The sequence below is a fragment of the Mustela nivalis genome, assembly GCF_964662115.1.
Source record: "Mustela nivalis genome assembly, chromosome: 13".
Taxonomy (NCBI): domain Eukaryota; kingdom Metazoa; phylum Chordata; class Mammalia; order Carnivora; family Mustelidae; genus Mustela; species Mustela nivalis.
In genome coordinates, this window is record NC_139032.1 from 3,851,404 (window position 1) to 3,871,907 (window position 20,504).

The following is a 20,504-nucleotide window of genomic DNA, read 5'->3' on the forward strand; positions in this document are numbered from 1 at the left end:
AGGGAGGGGATACCAGCTGGTGGGTGCACAGCAGCACAGTTCAGGAGAGTCCCATGTTCAGGCCCCGGGGGCTCTGCAGCCCTGGGCATCCACAGGCAGGATTTAGGCTGCAGGAAGGCAGCCTGTTAGGCCCAGGAGTTGTCCCTGCTGAGAACAGTCCCAACCCCTCCTCACCTGGTCCCTGTCATAGGCAGTGAGCTGGGACCCGGGCCTGGCTCTGACCCAGCTGAGCAGCTCCTGTCACATCTGGCTGCCTGGGTCCCCAGCATGGGAACTGGCAGGGCAACCGACCCATCTACCCTTTAAACAAGCAGGAGGTTCTCCTCTGGGGACTCGGGGAACACCCACCAGCACACAGGGTCATTCCATCCCCAGCCCCTCTGGCTTTGGGTCCAAGGGGGCAGCCACGGAGGACACACAGCCCTGGCCAGCCCCTGGCCAGCCCCCGGACCCCGTCCTGTCCAGGCCCAAACACGTGAGAACCTGTTGGAGCAGTTTGGGCACCGCGGGCACCTCCTCTTCCTCCTCCCCGTTTACTTCTGGGTGGGAAGGGGCCTCGCTTTGAAAACTAGGCACAGGGCCAGGTCACGGCCACCGGCCAAGGCCCAACTCTACCTCCCCCCACCACGGCCCCCAGAGAGCATAAGGTCAAGTCAAACCCGGGGCGTCCCTGTCTGGAGCAGAGAAGGGGGGAACGGGGCACCATGCCGGCCCGGGAGGAGGCGGTGGAGCCCCAACACCCCCACCCCCACCGACGCCGTTCTGTCACCCACCCCCGCGGGGCGGAGAGAGAGGGGAGGGAAGGTTGGGGGGGGCCGGCCGGGGTCCCCCCACCCCACCCGGCCCTGACCGCGTCCCGGGGCTCGGGGGCCGCGACGGAGGGTGGGCGCGCCGGTCGCCCCCCTGGCCGGGCCCGCCGGCGTCCGGGCCGCCGCTCGCGCCTCTCCGGGGCCCGCGCGGGGAAAGTTCCTGCAACTTCGCGGGGGAGGCGGCGGGCCGGGCCTGGGCCTGGAGCCGGCCTCCCCGCGGCCCCCGCTGTCAGCCGCCCGGCCCGCGGCGCCCCAACTTCCCCGCGCGGCCCCCGGGCCCGCTTTGTGCGCCGCGCGAGGGGCGCCCGCCCCGGCCCCGGCCCCCGCCCCGGGCACAAAAGGGCGCGCGGCCGGCGGGCGGCAGGCGGCGGCGGCGGCGGCGGGGGCCTGCGGCGGGCGCGCACCGGGGCCAGGGCCGGGGCAGGGCTGGCGGGGGGGAGGGAGCCGCCGGGCGGCCGGGGGGCGGCCGGGGGCCGGGGCCGAGGCCGGCGGGCCGCGCGCTCACCTGCCGTGGAACCAGTCCTTGCAGGCGTCGCACTCGATCATGAAGCGGGTAACGTCGTAGGGGAGCCGGCACACGCAGTACACGGGCACCGTCGCCATGTTCGCGCGCCGCCCGCCCGCCCTCGGCCCGCGCTGCGCTCCGGGTCGGGCCGGGCGGGCCGGGCGGGCCGGGCGGGGGGCCGCGCCGGGCCGGGGCCGGGACGGGGCCGGGGGCGCACGACAGCCCGCGCGCACCCGGCCGGCGCGTCCACACAAAGCGGGGCGCGCGGAGCAGGGCCGCGCCGGGAGCCGCCCGCCGGCCCCGGGGCGCAGGGCGCGAGTGTGCGCGGGGCCGGGCCGCGCGCGGGACACAAAAGGGAATGGACGCGCGGGGGCGGCGGGCGGGGAGCCGCGGCCCCACCGAAGGGACCCCCGGCCGCCGAGCGGCCTCTACGTCAGCGCCCCGGGTGGCGCCGCCTCCGCCCGCCGGCCTGGGCCGCCGCTCCCGCCGAGGGAAGGCGGGCCGGGGACCGCGGGGAGAAGGCGGGCCGGGGGACCTGCCGGGGAGAAGGCGGGCCGGGGGACCCCCGGGGGGAGAAGGCGGGCGGGGGGCACCTGTCGGGGAGGGCCAGGGGACCCCAATGGGGGAGAAGGCGGCCCGGGGGATCCCTCTCGGGGAATGTGGGCCAGGGAGGAGGGCGGGGGGTCCCCCGTGGGGGAGATGGGCTGGGACACCCCTCTGGAGGAAGAGGTAGTCTGCGGGACCTGTCAGGTGGGCAGAGGGATCCCTGGGGGGAGAACGTGGGCTGGGGGACCCGCAGGGGAGAGGGCAGGCCACCGGGACCTCTGCCAGGAGTAAGTGGGCCAGGGAGACCCCCTGTGGGGGAGGATGGATGAAGAACCAAGTCAGCACAAGGTGGTCCAGGGAAGGGGGGAATGCATGGGAAGGGGGGCACCACGAAAGAAAGTGATCTGAGGACACAGGGGTAGGCAGGCCCCGGAGACCCCCGGGTGTGGGATGAGACCCTCAGGATGTCCTTCCCGTTCAGACGGCCAAGAAACAACTACTTGGCTCCAACTGTCTTCTTACCCAGCAGAGGGACAGGGGGCAGCTGGGGTTTTCTCTTGCTTTTCCTCCCTCCTCCTTTTTGGGCTGGGTACAGCCAGCCGTCCCGAACAGGATCCTTGACTCTCCTGACTCTCAGCCCCCAGAGGAGGACAGAACTCAGGGGAGCCAGGGGTGCGCTGGCACAGGTCAGCTCATAAAGACAGAGTGATTATGTGGAGTTGGAGCCCCGCCCCCATCCCTGGTCAGAGCCTCAGGCCTCCAGTCCATGTCAGGAATGTGGCTATAAGGCAGCCGGAGCTGCCTAGGGGTGGGCAGGAGGTGCTGCCGCCTTGCTCTGAGCCCTGCAGCCTCAGCCGGGGGGTCAGGGTCTGGGGGGTGGGGGCCTCTGAGGGCTCCTTCCACCCACCTGTCCCCTGCCCCCTCCCAGCCCAGCCTGCATGCTCCTCTGGGGGTGCTGGAGCAGAGGGGCTCTGATGTGCAGTAGGGAGCCTGCCTGTGTTCCCGTGCTCTGCCCCCTCCTCCTGGGGGAGGCTGGCCACCCGAAGCCCAGAATTCCAGCCTGGACAGAAAGCCTGGTCCAGGCTGCCTAGCAGCAGCTGCCCTGACAGGCAGGTTCTCACCTGAGGCCTGCAGCCTCTCAAAGCTACCTTTCCCGCCTGCAGGCAGCTCCGTGGAGGTGCTCCCAGCTCTTGAGCCAAAACGCAGCCCAGCGTGGCCAGCCGCCCATCCCCAGCAGATGACCCTGGACCACAGCTCAGCAGTGTCAGCGACGGGGCCTTAGCTGGAAGGCTCCAGCATGAGGAGTAAGAGTGGAAAAGATATTGGGTGATGGGGAGGAGGGATCAGCCCCAGCCCCCAGCCCCCAGCCCCTGTGTAGCAGCTCAGTGCCTTCCTACCTGAATTGCAGCTGTCACCCTCCCCTCTGGAGTCCTCCTCCCCAGACCTGGGGCCAAGGCTCTGGGAAGCACCATCCACCATTAACACCCTAGTGTGAGTTAGTGCAGATGAATGGTGCTAGGTCTGCAGGGGGGCCCAGGGCGCTGGCCTGGCACTGCTGAGTGATGGCCGCCCCGCAGCAGTGCTGTTTGTGGGGCTCACTGCCCACCTCCACCCCCTCGTGGTCCAGCGAGGCCGGCCCTGTGCTGCAGCCCTCCAAACAAGGACAGCACCCCAGCATTTAGCTCACTAGGAGCTGGCTTAGTTCCTCACAGGCCCCAGCAGCAGTCCCCTGCACACACACACACCCCCCCCGCCCCATGCTGTCTGGGAAGCACTCAGCATCAGCCCTGCACGGCCGGCAGCCCCCTGCTCCACAGACAGGTACCCAGATGGGTGCCATTCTCCGGAACACGGAGGCGGAAGCCGCTCGGTCCCTCCCGAGGAGCTGGCCGGCTGGCGGGAGGGAGGAGCAGGCCGGGAGCTCAGACTTCCGGGGACCTGAGGCCATTCCGCCTGCTCTGCCCTCCCCGTCTGCATGTGTCCACTGCACCTGGAAGTGTCCGCAGACATGCTTTCCTGTTACCCGAGGCTCCTCCGAGGCTGCGGGCCGACTACAGACTAAAGTAAGCATCCTGTGGGTCCCAAATTCTCCCTGTGGTCACCCTCCAGAAAACCCACCTTCTCCTCCTCCCTCTCCTTCATTTCCTTAGGTGTGCACTGAGCACCTGCTATGTGCTCTGTCGCAGCTCCTCTTGCTGTCAGGGGGATAGTGACACATGGCCCTCAGTGCCCTGGGGAGACCAGGCAGCAGGTGGGGTGGGTGGGAAGGAACAAGGGCCCTTTAAAGCAACCTGGGCTCAGAGGCCATGCAGAGAGGGGCAGTGCACAGGGCCAGACTCTTGGACCCAGGAAGCAGGGGCCAGTGGCCTTAAGATGCCGGTGTCCCTTCTGGCTGGCCACCCACACTCCACCCCTTCCATGCCGTCTGCCCTGGGCCTCAGTGCCCACCAAGTCCACGCCATTCCTGGGGGCGCAGCCCATGTAAGCGTCAAGAGCTCCCCACCTGCCCGCGTGGCCGGGCCTGTGGCAGGTCCGAGAGGGGGACTCCCAGCAGCACACACCCCGCAGCCAGCCTCAAGGGCAGGACTGTTTTATTTGCCTTGTTTCATTCTCCTTGCTGCCCAGTGGACACACAGCATGTTTCCGGTCACTCCAATTCCCTTCCTCTCCACAAAGTACACTGAAGGCTAGCACAGACTTTTCTTTTAATGGCAGCAACATACACAAGATAACCTTTACCATTTTGCCCAACTCTGAGAGCACAGCTCTGTGGCATTAGGTACGTTCACGGTGTTGTGCAGCCATCATGGTGCACCTCTGCAATCCTGGCCCCAGTAGACACGAGCCCCCCATCACCCCTCCCCCCGCTCCTGGTGCCCACCATTCTACTTCCTGTCTTCACGAGCTGGACTGTTCTAGGGACCTACATGTAGGTGAACTGCGGAGTTGGACCCTCTGTGACTGGCTTACTTCACCTGGCACGGTGTCCCCCAGGTTCAGCCGTGCTGTAACAGGTGTCAGGATTCCTTGCTTTGAAAGACTCAGTACTGTTCCATTCCGTGTATAACCCACGTCTGATTTGTCCATTCATTGCCGGAGGACTCGAGTTCTTCCCATCTTTCGGCTGTTGCGAGTAATGCTGCTATGAATGTGGGTGTGCAAATATCTGTTCGTGTCCCTGCTTTTACTTCTGTGTGTATACGCAGAACTGGGATCGGTGAACCATGGGGTAGCTGTATTTCTAACATTTTGAGAACCCTCCACACTGTTTTCCAGGGTGACTGCACCGGTTTGCTTTCCCACCAACGTGCACAAGGGTTCTAGTTTCGCCATATCCTCACCAACCTTGTTTTCTGGTTGTGTATGTGCGCGTTCATTGTAGCTGTCCTAAGGTGGGGCTCACTGTGAGTTTTGTTGTTTTTTAAATTTTGAAGTAAAGATTTTTATTTTGATTCAATATAATGCTAGCTTTTGATGGCAAAAACTTGTTTTCAGTGCCACTCCCTGATCATTATGGGTTTGATTTACATTTTAAATGTTGGGCCATCTGTATGTTTTCCTTGGAGCAATGTCCATTTGAGGACTTCCCTCATTTTTTATTTGGGCTGGGTTTTTTTGTTGTTGTTGACTTGTAGGTGGTCTTTATATATTCTGAATATTAACCCCTAATCAAAGAGACGATTTGTAAATGTTTCCTTGCGTTCTAGCAGTTGTCTTTGCACTCTGTTGATCAGTTGTGTCCTTTGACGCACAAACATTTTTAATTTTGAGGAAATCCAGTTCAACTCTTTTTTTCTTCTTTTGTTGCCTGTGCATTTTGATGTCATATCCAAGAAGTCGTTACCAAATCTAGTGTCATGAAGATTTCACCCTGTGTTTTAGGTTTGGGCTTTTGATCCATTTTGAGTTAATTTTTGTATTTGGTGTTAGTAGGGCTCAGGGTCCTGCTTTCGCATGTGGACATGCAGTTTTCCCAGTGCCACGTGTTGAAAGCACAATTCTTTCCCCCATTAAATGGTCATGGCACCCTTGTCGAAATCATTTGACCAAGTGGGCAAGAGTTTATTTCTGGGCTTTTTATTTCTTTATTGGTCAGTATGTCTAGATTTATGCCACACTGAGTTGATTTCTATAGCTTTGTAGTAAATTTCAGAATCAGAAAGTGTGAGGCCTCCAACTCTGCTTTTTTCAGGATCATCTCAGTTCTTCTAGGCCCCTTACAACTATATATGAATTTGGTAATTGGCTTCTCCATTTCTGCAAAAAGGGCTAAGATCATTTCGACAGGATTGCGTTGAATGTGTAGGTCATTTCGAGTACTATTGCCATCTTAGCAATGTTAATATTCTGATCCACGAACACGGGAGGTGTTTCCACTTCTGTGTGTCTAGTTGCCTTCAGCAATGTTTCAGTTTTCAGCTCACGAGTCTTGTGTCCCCTCGCTGAAGTGAATTCCTACGAATTTTTTTTAAAGATTTTATTTATTTATTTGATAGAGAGAGAGCACAGTAGACAGAGAGGCAGGCAGAGAGAGAGAGGGAAGCAGGCTCCCTGCCGAGCAGAGAGCCCGATGCGGGACTTGATCCCAGGACCCTGAAATCATGACCTGAGCCGAAGGCAGTGGCTTAACCCACTGAACCCCCAAGAATTTTTTTTTTTTTAATGTTATTTTAAGTGGAATCATGTTGCTGTTTTCCTTTTGGGATTGTTTTTTCCTAGTGTACTGAAAGAAAACTTATTTCTGTGTGTTGATTTAGTATTCTGCAACTTTGCTGAATTTATTACTTTTAACAGTATTTTGTGGAATCTTTAGAGTTTTTAAGTCTTGTGATTGTACATAAAAGCATGCCATTGGTGAACAGATAACTTTACTTCTTTCTGTCTAATTTAGATGCTGTTTGTTTTTTATGCATGCCCAATTTCTCTGGCTAGAACTTCCAATACCATGTTGAGTAGAAGTGGTAAAAGTGGAATTTTTCTCGTTTCTGATCTTGTTTTGTTTTGAACTTTTTCACTATTGAGTATGATGTTTGCTTTGGACTTTTTATATGTGGCCTTACTACGCTGAGAAAGTGTCTTTCTATTCCTTGTTATTTTTATCATGAAAGTGTGTTAAATTTTGTGAGGTGCTTTCTCTGCATCAGTTGAGATGAGTCTGTGGGTTTTCATTCTGTTAGGGCGGCATCTCACAAGGCTTGATCTTGAGACAGAACTATCCTTGCATTCCAGGAACTAATCCCACTCGGTCGTGGTGTACCATCTTTCTAACTCACAGGTGCATGCAGTTTCCCAGTATTTTGCTGAGAAAGTCACATCAGGGTCTTGAGAGTTCTTGTTTCCACAGTTCACTTTTCTTTTAGAGTCTTTGTCTGGCTCTGGTATCAGTGCAATGCTGGCTTCAACACTGCTCCCTCCTCCTCAACAATGGGGAAGAATTTAAGGATTGGTATTCATTTTTCTCTAAATCCATGGTAGAATTCACCGGCGAAACTTTTCTTTATTGGGAGTCTTTTGATTATCGATTCAGTCATGGTAATAGCCGCAAGTCTGTGAGATGTCCTGTTTCTTCATAATTCAGCTTTGTGGGTTGTGTGTGTCAAGGAGTTTGCCCTTTCCACCTAGGCAGTCCAGCATGTCAGTGCGCAACCAGTGCAGGTCTTATGGCCGGGAACCAGGCAGACACATCCCACCGCTGAGGAGCTTGTGTGCCAGAACAGATGACAGACAAGAACGGTCTGGAGGGTGGGAGAAGTCAAGAAGGAGGTACTAGTCTGGGGTTGGATGTGTGCTCTCATAACACAGGAAGCCATCTGGTGAATGCCACGAGAGTTCTAAGAGCAGGCCCTTGGGAGACCTGGACCAAACTGATCTGCTCCAGAACCCAGTGAAATGAACAATGACCCATGGGCACTTTGGAAACCTTCTGGGGTTTCCTGATCCTGTATGAGAGTGCCCTTCTTGCTGAGCCTCTCTAGGATGGCCCTGTGATGTTGGGAAGCAGTGAGCTTGATGATAAGAGGTTCTCAGCCCAGTGACTATCTAATTTCCCATCCAGAGGAGGGCTGTTCATAAAACACCAACACAGGGCAAACGGGCTACTCTGGGAGAGCCAGCCCCAGGTGATACTTACACAACCCACGCCTGGATCAGTCAGGTCTGAGGAGCTGGATCTGCACAAATGCCAGGGCTGGCTGCAGTGGGATGAGACCTGGGTCGGTCTGCTGCAGTACCACCAGCAGCTTGCTTCGTGAGCTGCTGGGGCCTGCTGGGCACAATGGACCGAGGCCATCCTGGGTCATTTCCACCCAGCCCCCAGGTTGTGCCTCCTGGGGTCCGCGAGACATCACCTGCACAGTCCAGCGCACAGCACAGGGTGAAGCGCCTGGTGCAGGTCCATGGGGTCCCTGGCTCTGCTGGGGAAGCTGTGAGGAGAGGAGTAAGTAGAGGCCGAGTCCTCAGCAGCCAGAGGCCCCCCGTGGAGTGGGCAAAGCAACCTCTGCAAGGCTCACTCCACCAAGTGGGGAATAAGGAGCAAAGGGGAAAGGGCAGCGAATCAGGCATTGTCCAAAGAATTCACGGCAGAATAAGATGGCAGGAGGAGAGAGCCGGTCCTGAGGGGACCGCATCAGGAGAGAGCTGGCGTCCTTGTGCTCGCCCACAGAGGGTGCTGAGAGGGATGTGTGCCCTGGCCTGGGTTTTTAGAATAAAAAAAGCCAGGATATTAAAAATCTGTTGGCTGGAGCGTGGACAGACTGAGGGCACATTAATGTACAAATGGAGATGTCACCCTCACGGACAACTGAAGCAATGCAGGTGAAAACCAGAAACCCACCTTCCTGTCCCACTGGCCAAGAGCGGGGCTAGTCAGCACTGAGGACCAACACACCCTTCATTCCCCTTGGCTTTCCTTCCAGTGAGAGGCTAATCCCCCACGGGATGTGTGCGCCCACCTGGAGACTGCTCCCCATCTCCCAGGTGCCAGCAGCACCCAAGAACCCTGTGCCGTGGCTTCTCCCTGCACCTGTGGGTTCTCTGTCCACTGATGCCTGCCCTGGACCTGAGCCCAACCTTGCTCTGCAGACAACATTCGTCCCCAGCCCCAGCAGCCCTCCCTGCCACAGGCCCTTGCCCTGTGGGTTCCTTGTGTTCTTACCCGATGCAGCCTCACATACACACCCCTGGACTGCACCCTGGACCGAAAGTGCCATGAAGAGCTGGCCCCTGCCGCCCTCTAAGTCTGGTACCAAGTCCAAGTCTGAACACTGGTACAACCACTGTGTGGGGCCTGTGTCACAGCAGAACATAGTGGCGGGAAGACACTGCGGTGGTGCTGGCTGCAGTGCTGGGCCGTGGTGCTGATGGCGGTGGACCTGGGCGCGGTGGTGCTGGGCGCGGTGCCCCGTACGCAGACCCCACTACAGCTGGAGTCCGCTGTAACGTACCCACAGACGTCTGTGGGCCGCGGAGAGGGACAGACGCAGGTGCGCCAGGAGGCGAGCGCCGCGAGTGATTTCGGTTCCTGTCTAGCCGCACCCTCGCAAGTTACTACAATAAACGTGTTACTTTTGAAACAAGCAAACATGATCAACAAAAGCTCTTTTTACAAAGAGAAACAAGTGTTTGAGCTGCCCCAGAGCAGCGGCCAGGCCGCAGAGTCTGTCCTCACCCACACCGGCGCCGGTACCCGCCGCGGCGCTCGCCCCAGCCCGCCGCGGGGCGGAGACGGTGCGCGCGCAGCGCCCGCGCGAGTGGGGCGGGGCCTGCTCCGCCCCGGGCACAAGCCGGAAGCGCTCACGGCCCCGCCCCGCCCCGAGCACAGGCCGGAAGAACTCGCAGCCCCGCGCCGTCCGGAGCACAGGCCGGAAGTGCTCGCCGCCCCGCCCCGAGCACAGGCCGGAAGCGCCCACGGACCCGCCTCGAGCACAGGCCGGAAGCTCATGGCCCCACCCTGCGCCGTCCAGACCATAGGCCGGAAGTGCTTGCGGCCCAGCCCTAAGTACAGGCCGGAAGCAGCTCAGGCCCCGCCCCGCCCCGAGACCGGAAGCAGCTCAGGCCCCGCCCCCGCGCACAGGCCGGAAGGGAACAGGTCGTCCTTCCGCTAGTGTACAGTGTTGTGGCCGGTGTTTCCCCAAGCGCTGGTTCGGGCTTGTCCTCAGCGCTGCCGGCTGAGCGACCCCGGAGAGGCCACAGCAGGGGATGGGCAGAGCCGCGGGGGAGCCCCGATGATGGCTGACGTGGGCAATCGTAGCAGCAGCAGCAGCAGCTCTCAGTGCGCGGTCTTTGAGCCTGCGGTCCGACCATCGGCCCGCGTGTCTGTGGTCCGCGGGGCTCGGATCCCCACCCGCCCTGAATCCCGGGTGCTCGCGAGCCTGCGGTCTGAGGACCAGCCTGGTGTGTGTTGTCGGCTAGGCTCGGACCCCCACCCACCCCGCACCCTGGGCGCACCCCAGCCGCCAGCTCAATCAGGAAGCCACGCTGCGTTTATACTAAAAGAATAAAGATTTTTATTAAGCATTGTAAGTTGCATTCAATAGCCTTCGGTACAGCACGCCACAACCCACCTACAATCAGTCAGACCCAACAGCAGTTCATTCTTGCACAATCCATGAGTTAGGGCAGAACTCCCTTCAACTTACAGTAAGATCCTACTCAGGTCTCGCGGGCAGGGATTGGGGAATTACATCTCATTTCTGATCACTAATGTGTGATGAAGAGCATCAGGAGAATTATATGAAAACGAATAAGAAGTGATTCTGATTTCAAAGTACATTGTTTGGAAACAGTAACAAAAACATCAAAATGATATAAGTATACCTGCTTCTACTAAATTCTTGATGGGAAAGTTCTCAAGAACAAGCAATTTGTTTCCTGCTACAGAAGGGGGGGTTGTTTTTTTTTTTGTTTTTTTTTTTAAGATCAAAGGGATTTTTTTTTGTTTTTCACAGAATTTCATATTTTGCTAATATGAAGGCATAAAACAGCAACAAAGAACAATAATGCATACAGCAGTGAATACACCAGGGTAATGTTGATATTTGAAACAGCTAGATAATTTTTGGGGAGTTTTTAGAATAAATGCAACAGAGGTCAATAATCACAAAATTTTAAGGTTAGAGCAAGATCAGTCAATGACTAAACAGAGTTAACATCTTTTATAGGACTATTACTGATTATTAGCATTTTGTTTTGCAAATGGGCACATACTGGTAAGAATGGAAGGACAATAACATGCATAATATTAACTACACACTTTAAAAATTATGAACCATGCAGAAGGTTAGCTCAAGTAGTAGCACTAATGGTCTACGTCCGATCAAAACCACATAGTTCATTGATCACAGATGCATGGTATTAAGTCACGAAAAGTTTCAGAACACATTGTGTTGATTTTGAAAGGTCATTTGCATCTTCTATGATTTCAACTTTATCTCCATTTAACTTGCTTGTAAAGTAAGTATGATGTACTGCATATTTAAAATCAGCAGAACGGCAATATTACTCTATAATTTTTTAGTTTTGATAGTTGCACTTTTTTTTTAACACAAAAGAACCACATCAACAGTGATGAGATTTAAGTAAGAAAGAAAAACCGTGGTGTGCCTTATTTCTTTCATAATCATAAAATCAAAGCCTTAGACAAAGCTTTCTTGTGAACAGTAATGCAAAATCAAAGATAATGGCATACATATGGTGCCAAATGCTAAAAATGATATTTTAAGCTATATATACTTAAAGACTGCCAAAATTTGTTTTCTTTATAGTTCAAGAAACACAACTATAGGCTTTTGTCATAACCAGTTTAAACTTTGTGTGTACTTCATTTTAAGTGTGGGAGTCAAATGCTCTTCATTTTCTTTCTCTCTTTTTGTTTTATTGTAGCATTTTGACTACAACTGGTTAAAACTAAAAAATGTGTTGTTTAAATCTCTGATATCAAAGAGGGATCCGAATTTCCAAAGTCCTCATTTTTCTCTTACGGAAAGGAAAAAATGTACATAACTGTAGGCTCTCTTTCTCTCCAGATATTCCTGAATCCTACCCTTCCAGCATCCTTCACCCTCTATAAAAATAAGTTTACTCTTCTTTCTTTAAGACAGCAGCGTCCAGAGCGTCAGCCCTGCGGCAAGCACTGTCTGTACTTAGTGCATTTAAGTGAGGATTTGTATTGCACGTCTTAGAGTCATTGTTCAAGGCACTTTCCGAGTGGCTGGGGGCCCTGGCGTCGCCCGCGCTCCCGTTCATCTGGGGAGCAGGCTTCTCCTCAGCCACCGCTCCGTTTTCAGCCAGGGACCCATCTGAAGACACGGCGGACGACTTGGATTCCCCGGATCTTGACTTCAGTTCTTTAGCCACTTCCTCTGCTGAAGCAGCATAGGGAGGCTTGCCCTGGTCAAAATCAAGGACAACAAGCAAGAGAGCAGTGTTGATCAACAGTGGGAGAGGAGGAATGCCCACCGAGCCCAGACAGTGCGCGCTTCAGATCAGCGTGGCACACCCCGCAGGGGCGCGCTCGTCACGGAGTGTGCGCTCTGCTCTCGTGCACTCTGTGGGCTGCGTGGTCCGCACTCGCTCTACTCTGCCCTCCGTCCGCCCCAGTGCTCTCCACAGCCTGTCCGGAGGATCTGCTCCACACACCCACGTACTCTGGCCTGTACCTCACCACGGCCGCAGGCTCCCCATGTACACTCTAGTGGTGCACATTCCATACCCTACAGTCTGTACTGTCTACACTCTGTACTCTCTCAAGTCTGTGGCCTCTACAGTCCACACTCTAATACACTCTGTCTTGCTTTCTGCCTGACCTGCTGCTGGGAGATGCTTGTCTCGGCAGGTTCGTCCTGGGGCCCCTTCCCTCCACATCTCTGTAGGTAATATCCTGACCTGCAGGAGACCCCCACCCGAGGAGCTCTTCCCAATCCTTCTGGATAGTACCAGCTGCACCTTAACACCACCCCTATAAATCCAGCTGAAGTTTCAGACTACGATTCCCTCCATGTTTACCAACTCACACGTCCGCCTGTCACAGTCTGGGGGAGGCCCGCTTCTACTGGGAAATGGAGGCAAACCTAAGTCCTCTCAAGGACAAGCCCACAAGAAGTGAGTCTAAGCCGATAATCGCCACAAAGGTTTGTGACTTGTCTCTTCTGAACGGGCCTCTCTGCTCCTCTTAACAGATTTAAAAGTAATTTTGGAAAAATATGTACTTTTAGAGTGATTCAGCTCATGTCCTGAAAGACAAGACCTCTCGGTCAGAGACAAGGAAGACAGCCGAGATCTTCCAGGTGCTTACATCTCAGACCGCGGGTTTCTCAGACTGGCACCATGACATTTTGGACCTGATCGTACTGTCATGGGCTGTCTTGTGTGCCGCAGAGTGGTGGGCATCGCCGGCCTCTGACCATTAGAAGCCAGAAGCACTTGCAAACCAAGCTGTGTGGAGGGGGCACATCCCCAGGGCCGAGAACCACTGTCAGAGGCAGACTCCTTGATGAAGAAAACCTTAATGGTCTTTGCCTTTGAACGGTCATTTTTCAGTGAAGAACAGGAGACCCAGAACCAGAAAGTCGCCTACAGAACTTCCAGCTCTGCATTCCTTCCCTTTCAACCCCAGATGGCAGTATGTCTGGTCTCCAGTCTTTCCCACTCTGAAAACTGTGTCTGCCTGGTTGACAAGAAAGCCCACCCCACACACACTCAGCCAAGCAGGGCTGGAGGTGCCCGTCGCCCTTGCCTCCACCAGTGCTTCCAGTGCTGGTTCCCCTCTGGGCTCAAATCCCATGGGTCTTCTCACTTTAGTAGTTCAGTCCCAGATTCAGAAATACGAATGTGAGCTTTTCCACAACTCAGTACCACTGTCATTTTGTTAGAACCTTGAGAAAAATTATACAAGAATGTAAGAAGGTGAAGCGGGGGGAAAGGTAACATCAAAGATTTCCAAGTACGTGCTTTCAAACCTCCAAGGGCTCACTCTCTGAGGGAAATGTCCACTTGCCACCAAACAAACACCTCTAGCAGTGTTGCTGGGGCTGGCGGAGGCATCACCCCACAGCAGGGGCCCCAGCAAGGGTCTGAGTGTTGGGGAAGCCACCCCAGTCCCTCTCTGGGGACCGTGGGGGCAGGAACAGAGGATGCTGGCGAGGGAACATGAAAGCGGACTGTACCTGTTCAGAAATAGACATCTGCTCTCTACACAGCCAATTCTTCCCGTAAGCCTTGGCCACTACAAGCCCCTCCCACCCACGCCACCATGAAGAGTACCCCGAGCACAAGGCAGCACTTCCTCCCCTGCCTCACTGACACTCGACCCTTCCGGGCAGCAGCAACACCAACAAGAGAGATGAGCCAGAAACTCTCCGGAGGCCAGCTGCCCTTCACTATCCGGGCCTCTCACGGGGCAAGAACACCGATGTCACCTAAAAACAAGCAACAGGAAGCACGAGGTAGAGCCACACAGAGCGCAATGTAAGAAGATCAGGGAAGGAACCACACCACTGTGGGCAGCCAAGGGCATGTCCCCAGAAGACCAGGACCTGTCCTCTGGCTCCAGCACAGAGCAGACCAAGAAAAGCCCAGAGGTGAGGTGGGAAACACGCAGAAGATCCAAAACAGAAGCAAAGGCTGTTCCAGAAACGGAGACCCAACTAGAGAGACAGAGTAGCACATGGACATCGTCATACATGAAGATGGGGAAGAGAAAGAAAAGCTTAACATTGGAAAGAAGGGGCACCTAGGTGGCTCAGAGGGTTAGCCCTCTGCCTTCAGCTCGGGTCATGGTCTTGGGGTCCTGGGATCGAGCCCTGCATCGGGCTCTCTGCTCAGCAGGGAGCCTGCTTCCCCCTCTCTCTGCCTGCCTCTCTGCCTACCTGTGATCTGTCAAATAAATAAATAAAATGTTAAAAAAAAATCGGAAAGAAACAAAGACAGGGAAACACGGTTCAAACCACACTGAGATACCCAGCCAGAAAGCTAACTTCAAAGACAGACAATAAGAGGAGCTGGCGAGGGCGCAGGGAAATCCACAGTCTCACGCACCACTGGTGGGAGGGGAAAACCGGGCAGCCACTGTGGAGTCTGGATGTTCCTCAAGGGCATGAATGTAGAACGACCACGGGACCCAGGAATACACTCCCAGAGGAATGAAATGTGTATCCGCACAAACACGTGAAGGCCAGGCCTGTAATGAATTATACTGCTGCATATCTGAAAGCTGCTAAGAGGGATCTCAAAAGTTCTCATCACAAGAAAATCCATTTTTGTAACTATCTGAGGTAATGCAGGTTACCTAGACTTACTGTGGTGACCACTGTGCAGTATACACAAGCATCAAATCGTACTCTATCCACCTGTGACTGATACAATGCTACACGCTGATTACATCTCAATAAAGCTGGGTAACAGCCTCCATGTCCATCAGCTGGTAAACAGATACACAAAATGTGCCCCGTCCCCAAAGTGGAGCATCGGGAAGCGACAGAAGGGAGAGGCGAGCTGGTGCGCAACATAACACGCACACAGAGCAAGGCCAGAGCCATGGAAACCAGATTCGTGGCCGTCAGGGGCTGGGAAGAGGCTGCTCCTTTGAAAGGGGTTTCTTCTTGGGTGCTGAATGTTCTGGAATCAGCAATGCTGCTGCACAAGAGTAAGAACAGATTGCACTGTCCACCTGAAGCAGGTGAGTTCTGTCTCGAAAGACCTCAAAGGGAGTGGAGAACATGCCAAATGCTGACGACGGACCCAGGACAAGCTCAGCAGGAGCACCAGAGATGAAACCAAGCAAGGAGAAACAACAGAAATGAAAAAACAGGAATCCAAGAAAACTTTCTGATGTAAGACATGATCTGAAACCACGTTTGGAAAAGAGCATGGTGTGTGCCGAGCACATCAACCCAGAACGACCAGCAACAGGGCTGCATCACTAAACCTTGGCAGAGAAACAAAAACAGTTTGGGCCTTTGCGCCAAAACCGCAAACGACTTCCCAGAGAAAGACGATTCTTTTATTGTCAGTCTTCAACACAAAGCTTTATGAAAGAAGAAAATGAGAGAACGTCCATGAGACACCTGAGTGGGAGGTAAGAACCACTGCTTTCGATTGTTAGGAAAGCAAAGTGCTTTCGAACGACCCCTCATCTCCATGGGGTCCCCTCTGTGGTCTACTGAGGACAGCCTCAAGGGACAAGGCTGGCAGGCAGAGGACACACTTCCACAGAAGCTGGGCAAATGAGGCACAGGTGGGGTGGCAGGTCAAGGCTGTGTGCTGGGATGACCTAGTCGGTAACAGCCCTCAGAAATGTGCGAGCTGGGGGACTGAGCCACTGTGCACACAGCTGGGACAAAATCAGTGACACGTCCAAGGCCATCTAACTTATCAACCCTGGGTTCTTGGGGTGGAAGAAGAGACATACCGATACCAACAGTAAAGTTTAGGTCAAATTCCCAAGATCTTAAATTTGAATCAGAAGAGTCCATACAAACCCTGGAGGTATTTTACTGAAGAAAAGCAACGGCATACACATGCGTGTGCTGAGTGCACGGCAGCGTAGATGTGTGCGTGTCTGTGGGCATGATACATCTGAGTACACGTCCTTCCTCTAACTCTGTTCATAGGAAAAGCACAGAAACAGTGACTTGGTGTGAGGAAAGACAGAGATCCACATGCAGACATAACATGAGAGACTCAACACAAGTCCTGTAAGCAAACACCCACGTTTAAATTAGAAACAGTGTGAGGTGTCTGGGTGGCTCAGTGGGTTAAAGCCTCTGCCTTCGGCTCGGGTCACGATCTCAGGGTCCTGGGATCGAGCCCCGCATTGTGCTCTCTGCTCGGCGGGAAGCCTGCTTCCTCCTCTCTCTGCCTGCCTCTCTGCCTACTTGTGATCTGTCAAATAAATAAAATCTTTAATGAATAAATAAATAAATAAATTAGAAACAGTGTGAATTCAGGAGGATTGTATCTCAAAAAAAAAAAAAACCCAACCAAACAATAAAAAGCAGGCATGTCACTTGTGTGTTTCTGCACAAACAGGACTGCGTGTCCAGGTGAGTGCACACAGAGCACGAGGAACAGTGACCGAGCCATGGCATCAGGGTCCGTGGGCACCCAGACAGTGGTCGTGAAATGCCATTTCCTACTAAAGAGCCCAAGGAACTAAGAGAAATGTGGTGCTGGGCCAGGTGATGCCCTCAAAGGAAGCCACCACAGACCAGATGCCACACCAAAGGCCCATGGCCAAGGCAGGCAACGTGTCTGTCCTGCCAGGACTGTCATACTCAGGTACCAAACAGGAGGCAAGGGGAAGAAGCATCTCTTTATACAAATTCCCCAATAAACAATGAAAAGAGCAATGACGGAGTAAGAACATCTTCCTTTTGCAATTTCCAGTGAATAAATGGATCCAGTCAGTGGCGCATCAGTACATTAGATCCTAACACGCAGACACGTGTGCCCCTGACAGAAGCGCACGGGTCCACCTCAGTCTTGTCACAGGGACAGAGACCCACGACTGGCAGGGCACTCAGACCCACTACCAGGATGCCAGAAGAGGAGGTCGGGTCATGGGGAGCCAGCCCCTCAGAATACACCTGGCCAGACGCAGAGTCTGTGGGTGACACACTGCATCGTCCCTCCTTCAAAAAGTGAAGGAAACAGGCAGGGAGGGAGGGAAGCCGGTGGATTCAGCACACTATGGAGACAAGGAAGAGGCTATGCCACACAGCTGTCTTGTATGGGGCCCTGTAAAGGCCCCATAACCAGTAGGGCTGAAGTCCCCATGAGGGCTCTCTGCACAGGACAGGCTCTGGGTTGGAGCACAGCAAGGCTGGGTTCCCCTCCCTCTCATAAACCTGTCGAGGCTGAGTGCTTTCCGCTCAGAAGGGCGTCTCTGAAGACAGGAAGGTTGGGGTGGACCTGGGAGGGCCAAAGTGAGCAGAGCACACTCCCCACCCTGGGGGACGGTGCACTGCAGATGGGCTGCCTGGACCCTGCTTCTAGGGAGGGGCTGTCTTTGTATCTGACTTGCTAGATATATTTCACCAAAACAGAAATTCCTGTTGGTGTAGTTGGTTGAGCATCTTGGTTTCAGCTCAGGTCATGATCTCATGCAGCATCTCGAGATCAAGCCCCGTGTTGGGCCCTGTGCTCGGCAGGGAGTCTGCTTGAGATTCTCTCTCTGCACCCCGCCCCCGCCAACATAAAATGAACCTTAGAAAAAACAAAGAGAAGTTTTTACGATGCTGAGGTCAACCGGTAAAGGCAGGCGTTTTAGTTTCTTCTGGCCAATTAAACTTCCGTGTGTGGTTATTGGTACATGAGTCACTGGAGAGTCCTGAGGTTTGCATGCACAGCATGGACAGAAAATCACACTTTGATTGAATGTCGTAACTCGAGAAGCAGGCTGACTGGCATTTCTAAAAGATCCTTCTCAAGGGGAAATTCATCAGGATCCAGGTTCTAAAGTGGTAGTATCCAAAGCAGGAAGAAACCCCAGCTCTTTCCTAGAGACATGTTCATGACTGTGTCCCCTCACAGGCTGAACCTCTCAGGGAAGAGCTAGTCACGATGGTCCAGGAGAAGAAAAAGATACCAGTTTTCTTTTTAAAACCTAGCTGCTATTTACTTAAACGTTTTATAACATAAATGCCGCTAACACCCTGGGAATGTTCCCCATGCAGCTGTGACCAGGAAACCATACTCTTCCGCACCGTGGCTGCCGCCTGCCCAACTGGGCTGAAGAGTCACAGCTGGCAGGCCCCTCACGTGCTCGGCAGCTGCAGAACCCCCCACCAGCACCCACTGTCTGGACGCAGGCTCCAGAGGACTAGCCCGGAAGCCCGGGCCCTCAGAGTGCGCCACTGCCCTGCGCTGCGGATTACCTGAATCACACCCTGGTTTTTATAGCCTCTGCCGTAGTACCGTCCACCTCTTCCAAACGTTCTGATCACTGGAGTGGAAATCACTCCCCTTGGACGCCTGAACAGAGAGAAGATGACAGAAGCACACAGGCTTGAGTCTGCTGAAGACAGCCGAAACATGTAAAATGATGTCGCTCTCCTGCAGTAGTAGCACTGTCTAGTAAATCACGGTCACACCACAGACTAATTCTAACATTCCAAGATATCAATCGTTTGAGTCCATATCCAGTATATTCAATTTGAAAAACCATACACTTCAAAAATGCTACTTTTTAAATACTGAAAATGGTTAATTAAATAATGTGTTGAAAATTACTTAATAATGGTTGAAAGAACTACCTAATACCATATATAATGGAATCCTATGTAACCACAAACAGTGACATCAATGAAGATGTATCTAATGATATAAAAATGTTCCCAGGAAAGTCCTAATTGAAAGAAGAGGCTAGGGGCGCCTGGGTGGCTCAGTGATTGAGTCTCTGCCTTCCGCTTGGGTCATGGTCTCAGGGTCCTGGGATTGAGACCTGCATCGGGCTCTCTGCTCAGCAGGGAGCCTGCTTCCCCCCTCTCTCTGCCTGCCTCTCTGCCTACTTGTGATTCCTCTCTGTCAAGTGAATAAATAAAATCTTAAAAAAAAAAAAAAAGAAAGAAAGAAAGAATAAAGAGGCTGTTTTCTATTAATACAAACACACTTTCAGAACTTACCCCCGTGCTGGTCCTCCAACAGAAACCACTTGCAGAGGGAAAGGCCCGCGGCCCCCGCGGCCCCTTCTGCTCCCAGCCCAGTGGCCGACCACGGTACCAGCTATTTCTAGCTTCCCTCCCTGAGAAGGTATAGGCTGCAGTCCTGCATAAAAAATAGAACAAATCTTGACAATCACATATTAAAAATAGCAAAAAGGAATAAGCAAGCACTTTCTTTTCAACTGTGGCTTATATTTCATAGAAAGGCCCCTTCCCTTGCTTTGGGAAGATTTATTTATGACATAAAGTATTAATGTGCACATCATTTGATTTTAATAGTTTTAGCTGTTGTTACAAACACACCTGAGAGTAAGCAAACGTGCCGACTACACAGAACTAACAACTGAAATGAGTTACAGATGCAAACTGTGAGGGGCTTTTAGACTGAAACAGGTTCAGTAAACTGCTGCCGCCGGGCAGTCCCCGCACCCTGCCTCCACCACAGAGGTGGACACCTGCAAACTCAGAGTGTTTTCTCTTTGAGTAACTGCTTCCAGGGTTCCTGCCTTCACCAAACATTACAGAAGCTAACCAGGAAATGTGGCTTTATTTCTCACTGTACTGTTAAATCAGAATTCCCTCATGTGGGGTCACAAACATCCACTGTATTCACTAACTTCTATTAGCTGTGTATAGCTTGCATTTTCTAAGGTTTTCTGACGAAACTAAGAAAATTCTCAGTTAACTGAGAGCAAAACTTCTGATAAAAACCAAACAGAGGGACGCCTGGGTGGCTCAGCTGGTTGAGCAGCTGCCTTCGGCTCAGGTCATGATCCCAGCGTCCTGGGATCGAGTCCCGCATCGGGCTCCTTGCCCTGCGGGGAGCCTGCTTCTCCCTCTCCCTCCGTCTCTGCCTTCCACTCTGTCTTCCTGTGCTCGCTCTCGCTCTCTCTCTGACAAATAAATAAATAAAATCTTTAAAAAAAAAAAAAAAAAAAAACCAAACAGAACTTCAAGCTTCTTATTTCCTGGCAGATGAAACGGACC

General features: G+C 53.6%; 3 protein-coding genes across 14 annotated transcripts in view; 1 reads left to right on the forward strand and 2 right to left on the reverse strand.

The window, feature by feature from the left end:
- Positions 1-1,447, reverse strand: part of PHF2 (PHD finger protein 2) — a 67,475-nt gene extending 66,028 nt beyond the window's left edge. For both annotated transcript variants that reach the window (XR_014301528.1, XM_082694171.1), the window contains exon 1: positions 1,315-1,447. Coding sequence is in view for 1 of the 2 variants with exons in the window: in XM_082694171.1 (XP_082550297.1) it covers positions 1,315-1,412 (98 nt within the window). In the remaining variant the exon portion in view is untranslated. The remainder of the gene's footprint in view (positions 1-1,314) is intronic.
- Positions 1,411-9,439, forward strand: LOC309845853 (uncharacterized protein; the record flags this gene model as incomplete). Of its 6 annotated transcripts, none has more annotated exons than XR_014301535.1 (5): positions 1,411-2,064; positions 2,456-2,546; positions 3,024-3,164; positions 3,858-3,923; positions 8,775-9,439. XR_014301535.1 is itself a non-coding variant. In XM_082694241.1 (4 exons), 3 exons carry the CDS (start codon positions 1,411-1,413, stop codon positions 3,140-3,142), a joined length of 864 nt encoding a protein of 287 aa, XP_082550367.1. In that variant the 3' UTR covers positions 3,143-3,164; positions 3,269-3,656. The 6 variants fall into 6 exon arrangements, 1 of the variants encoding a protein (XP_082550367.1); XR_014301536.1 differs by lacking the exon at positions 8,775-9,439 and adding an exon at positions 4,780-7,008 and having other exon boundaries at positions 3,663-3,923; XR_014301537.1 differs by lacking the exon at positions 8,775-9,439 and adding an exon at positions 4,780-7,008 and having other exon boundaries at positions 3,678-3,923.
- A 901-nt stretch (positions 9,440-10,340) lies between these two features.
- The window catches only part of FAM120A (family with sequence similarity 120 member A), a 96,693-nt gene continuing 86,529 nt past the window's right edge, over positions 10,341-20,504 (reverse strand). For all 6 annotated transcript variants that reach the window (XM_082694246.1, XM_082694245.1, XM_082694244.1 and 3 more), the window contains 3 exons: positions 19,479-19,620; positions 18,732-18,828; positions 10,341-12,246 (listed from right to left, as the gene is read on the reverse strand). In XM_082694246.1, coding sequence (XP_082550372.1) covers positions 11,935-12,246; positions 18,732-18,828; positions 19,479-19,620 — 551 coding nt within the window. In that variant the 3' untranslated portion in view covers positions 10,341-11,934. The remainder of the gene's footprint in view (positions 12,247-18,731; positions 18,829-19,478; positions 19,621-20,504) is intronic.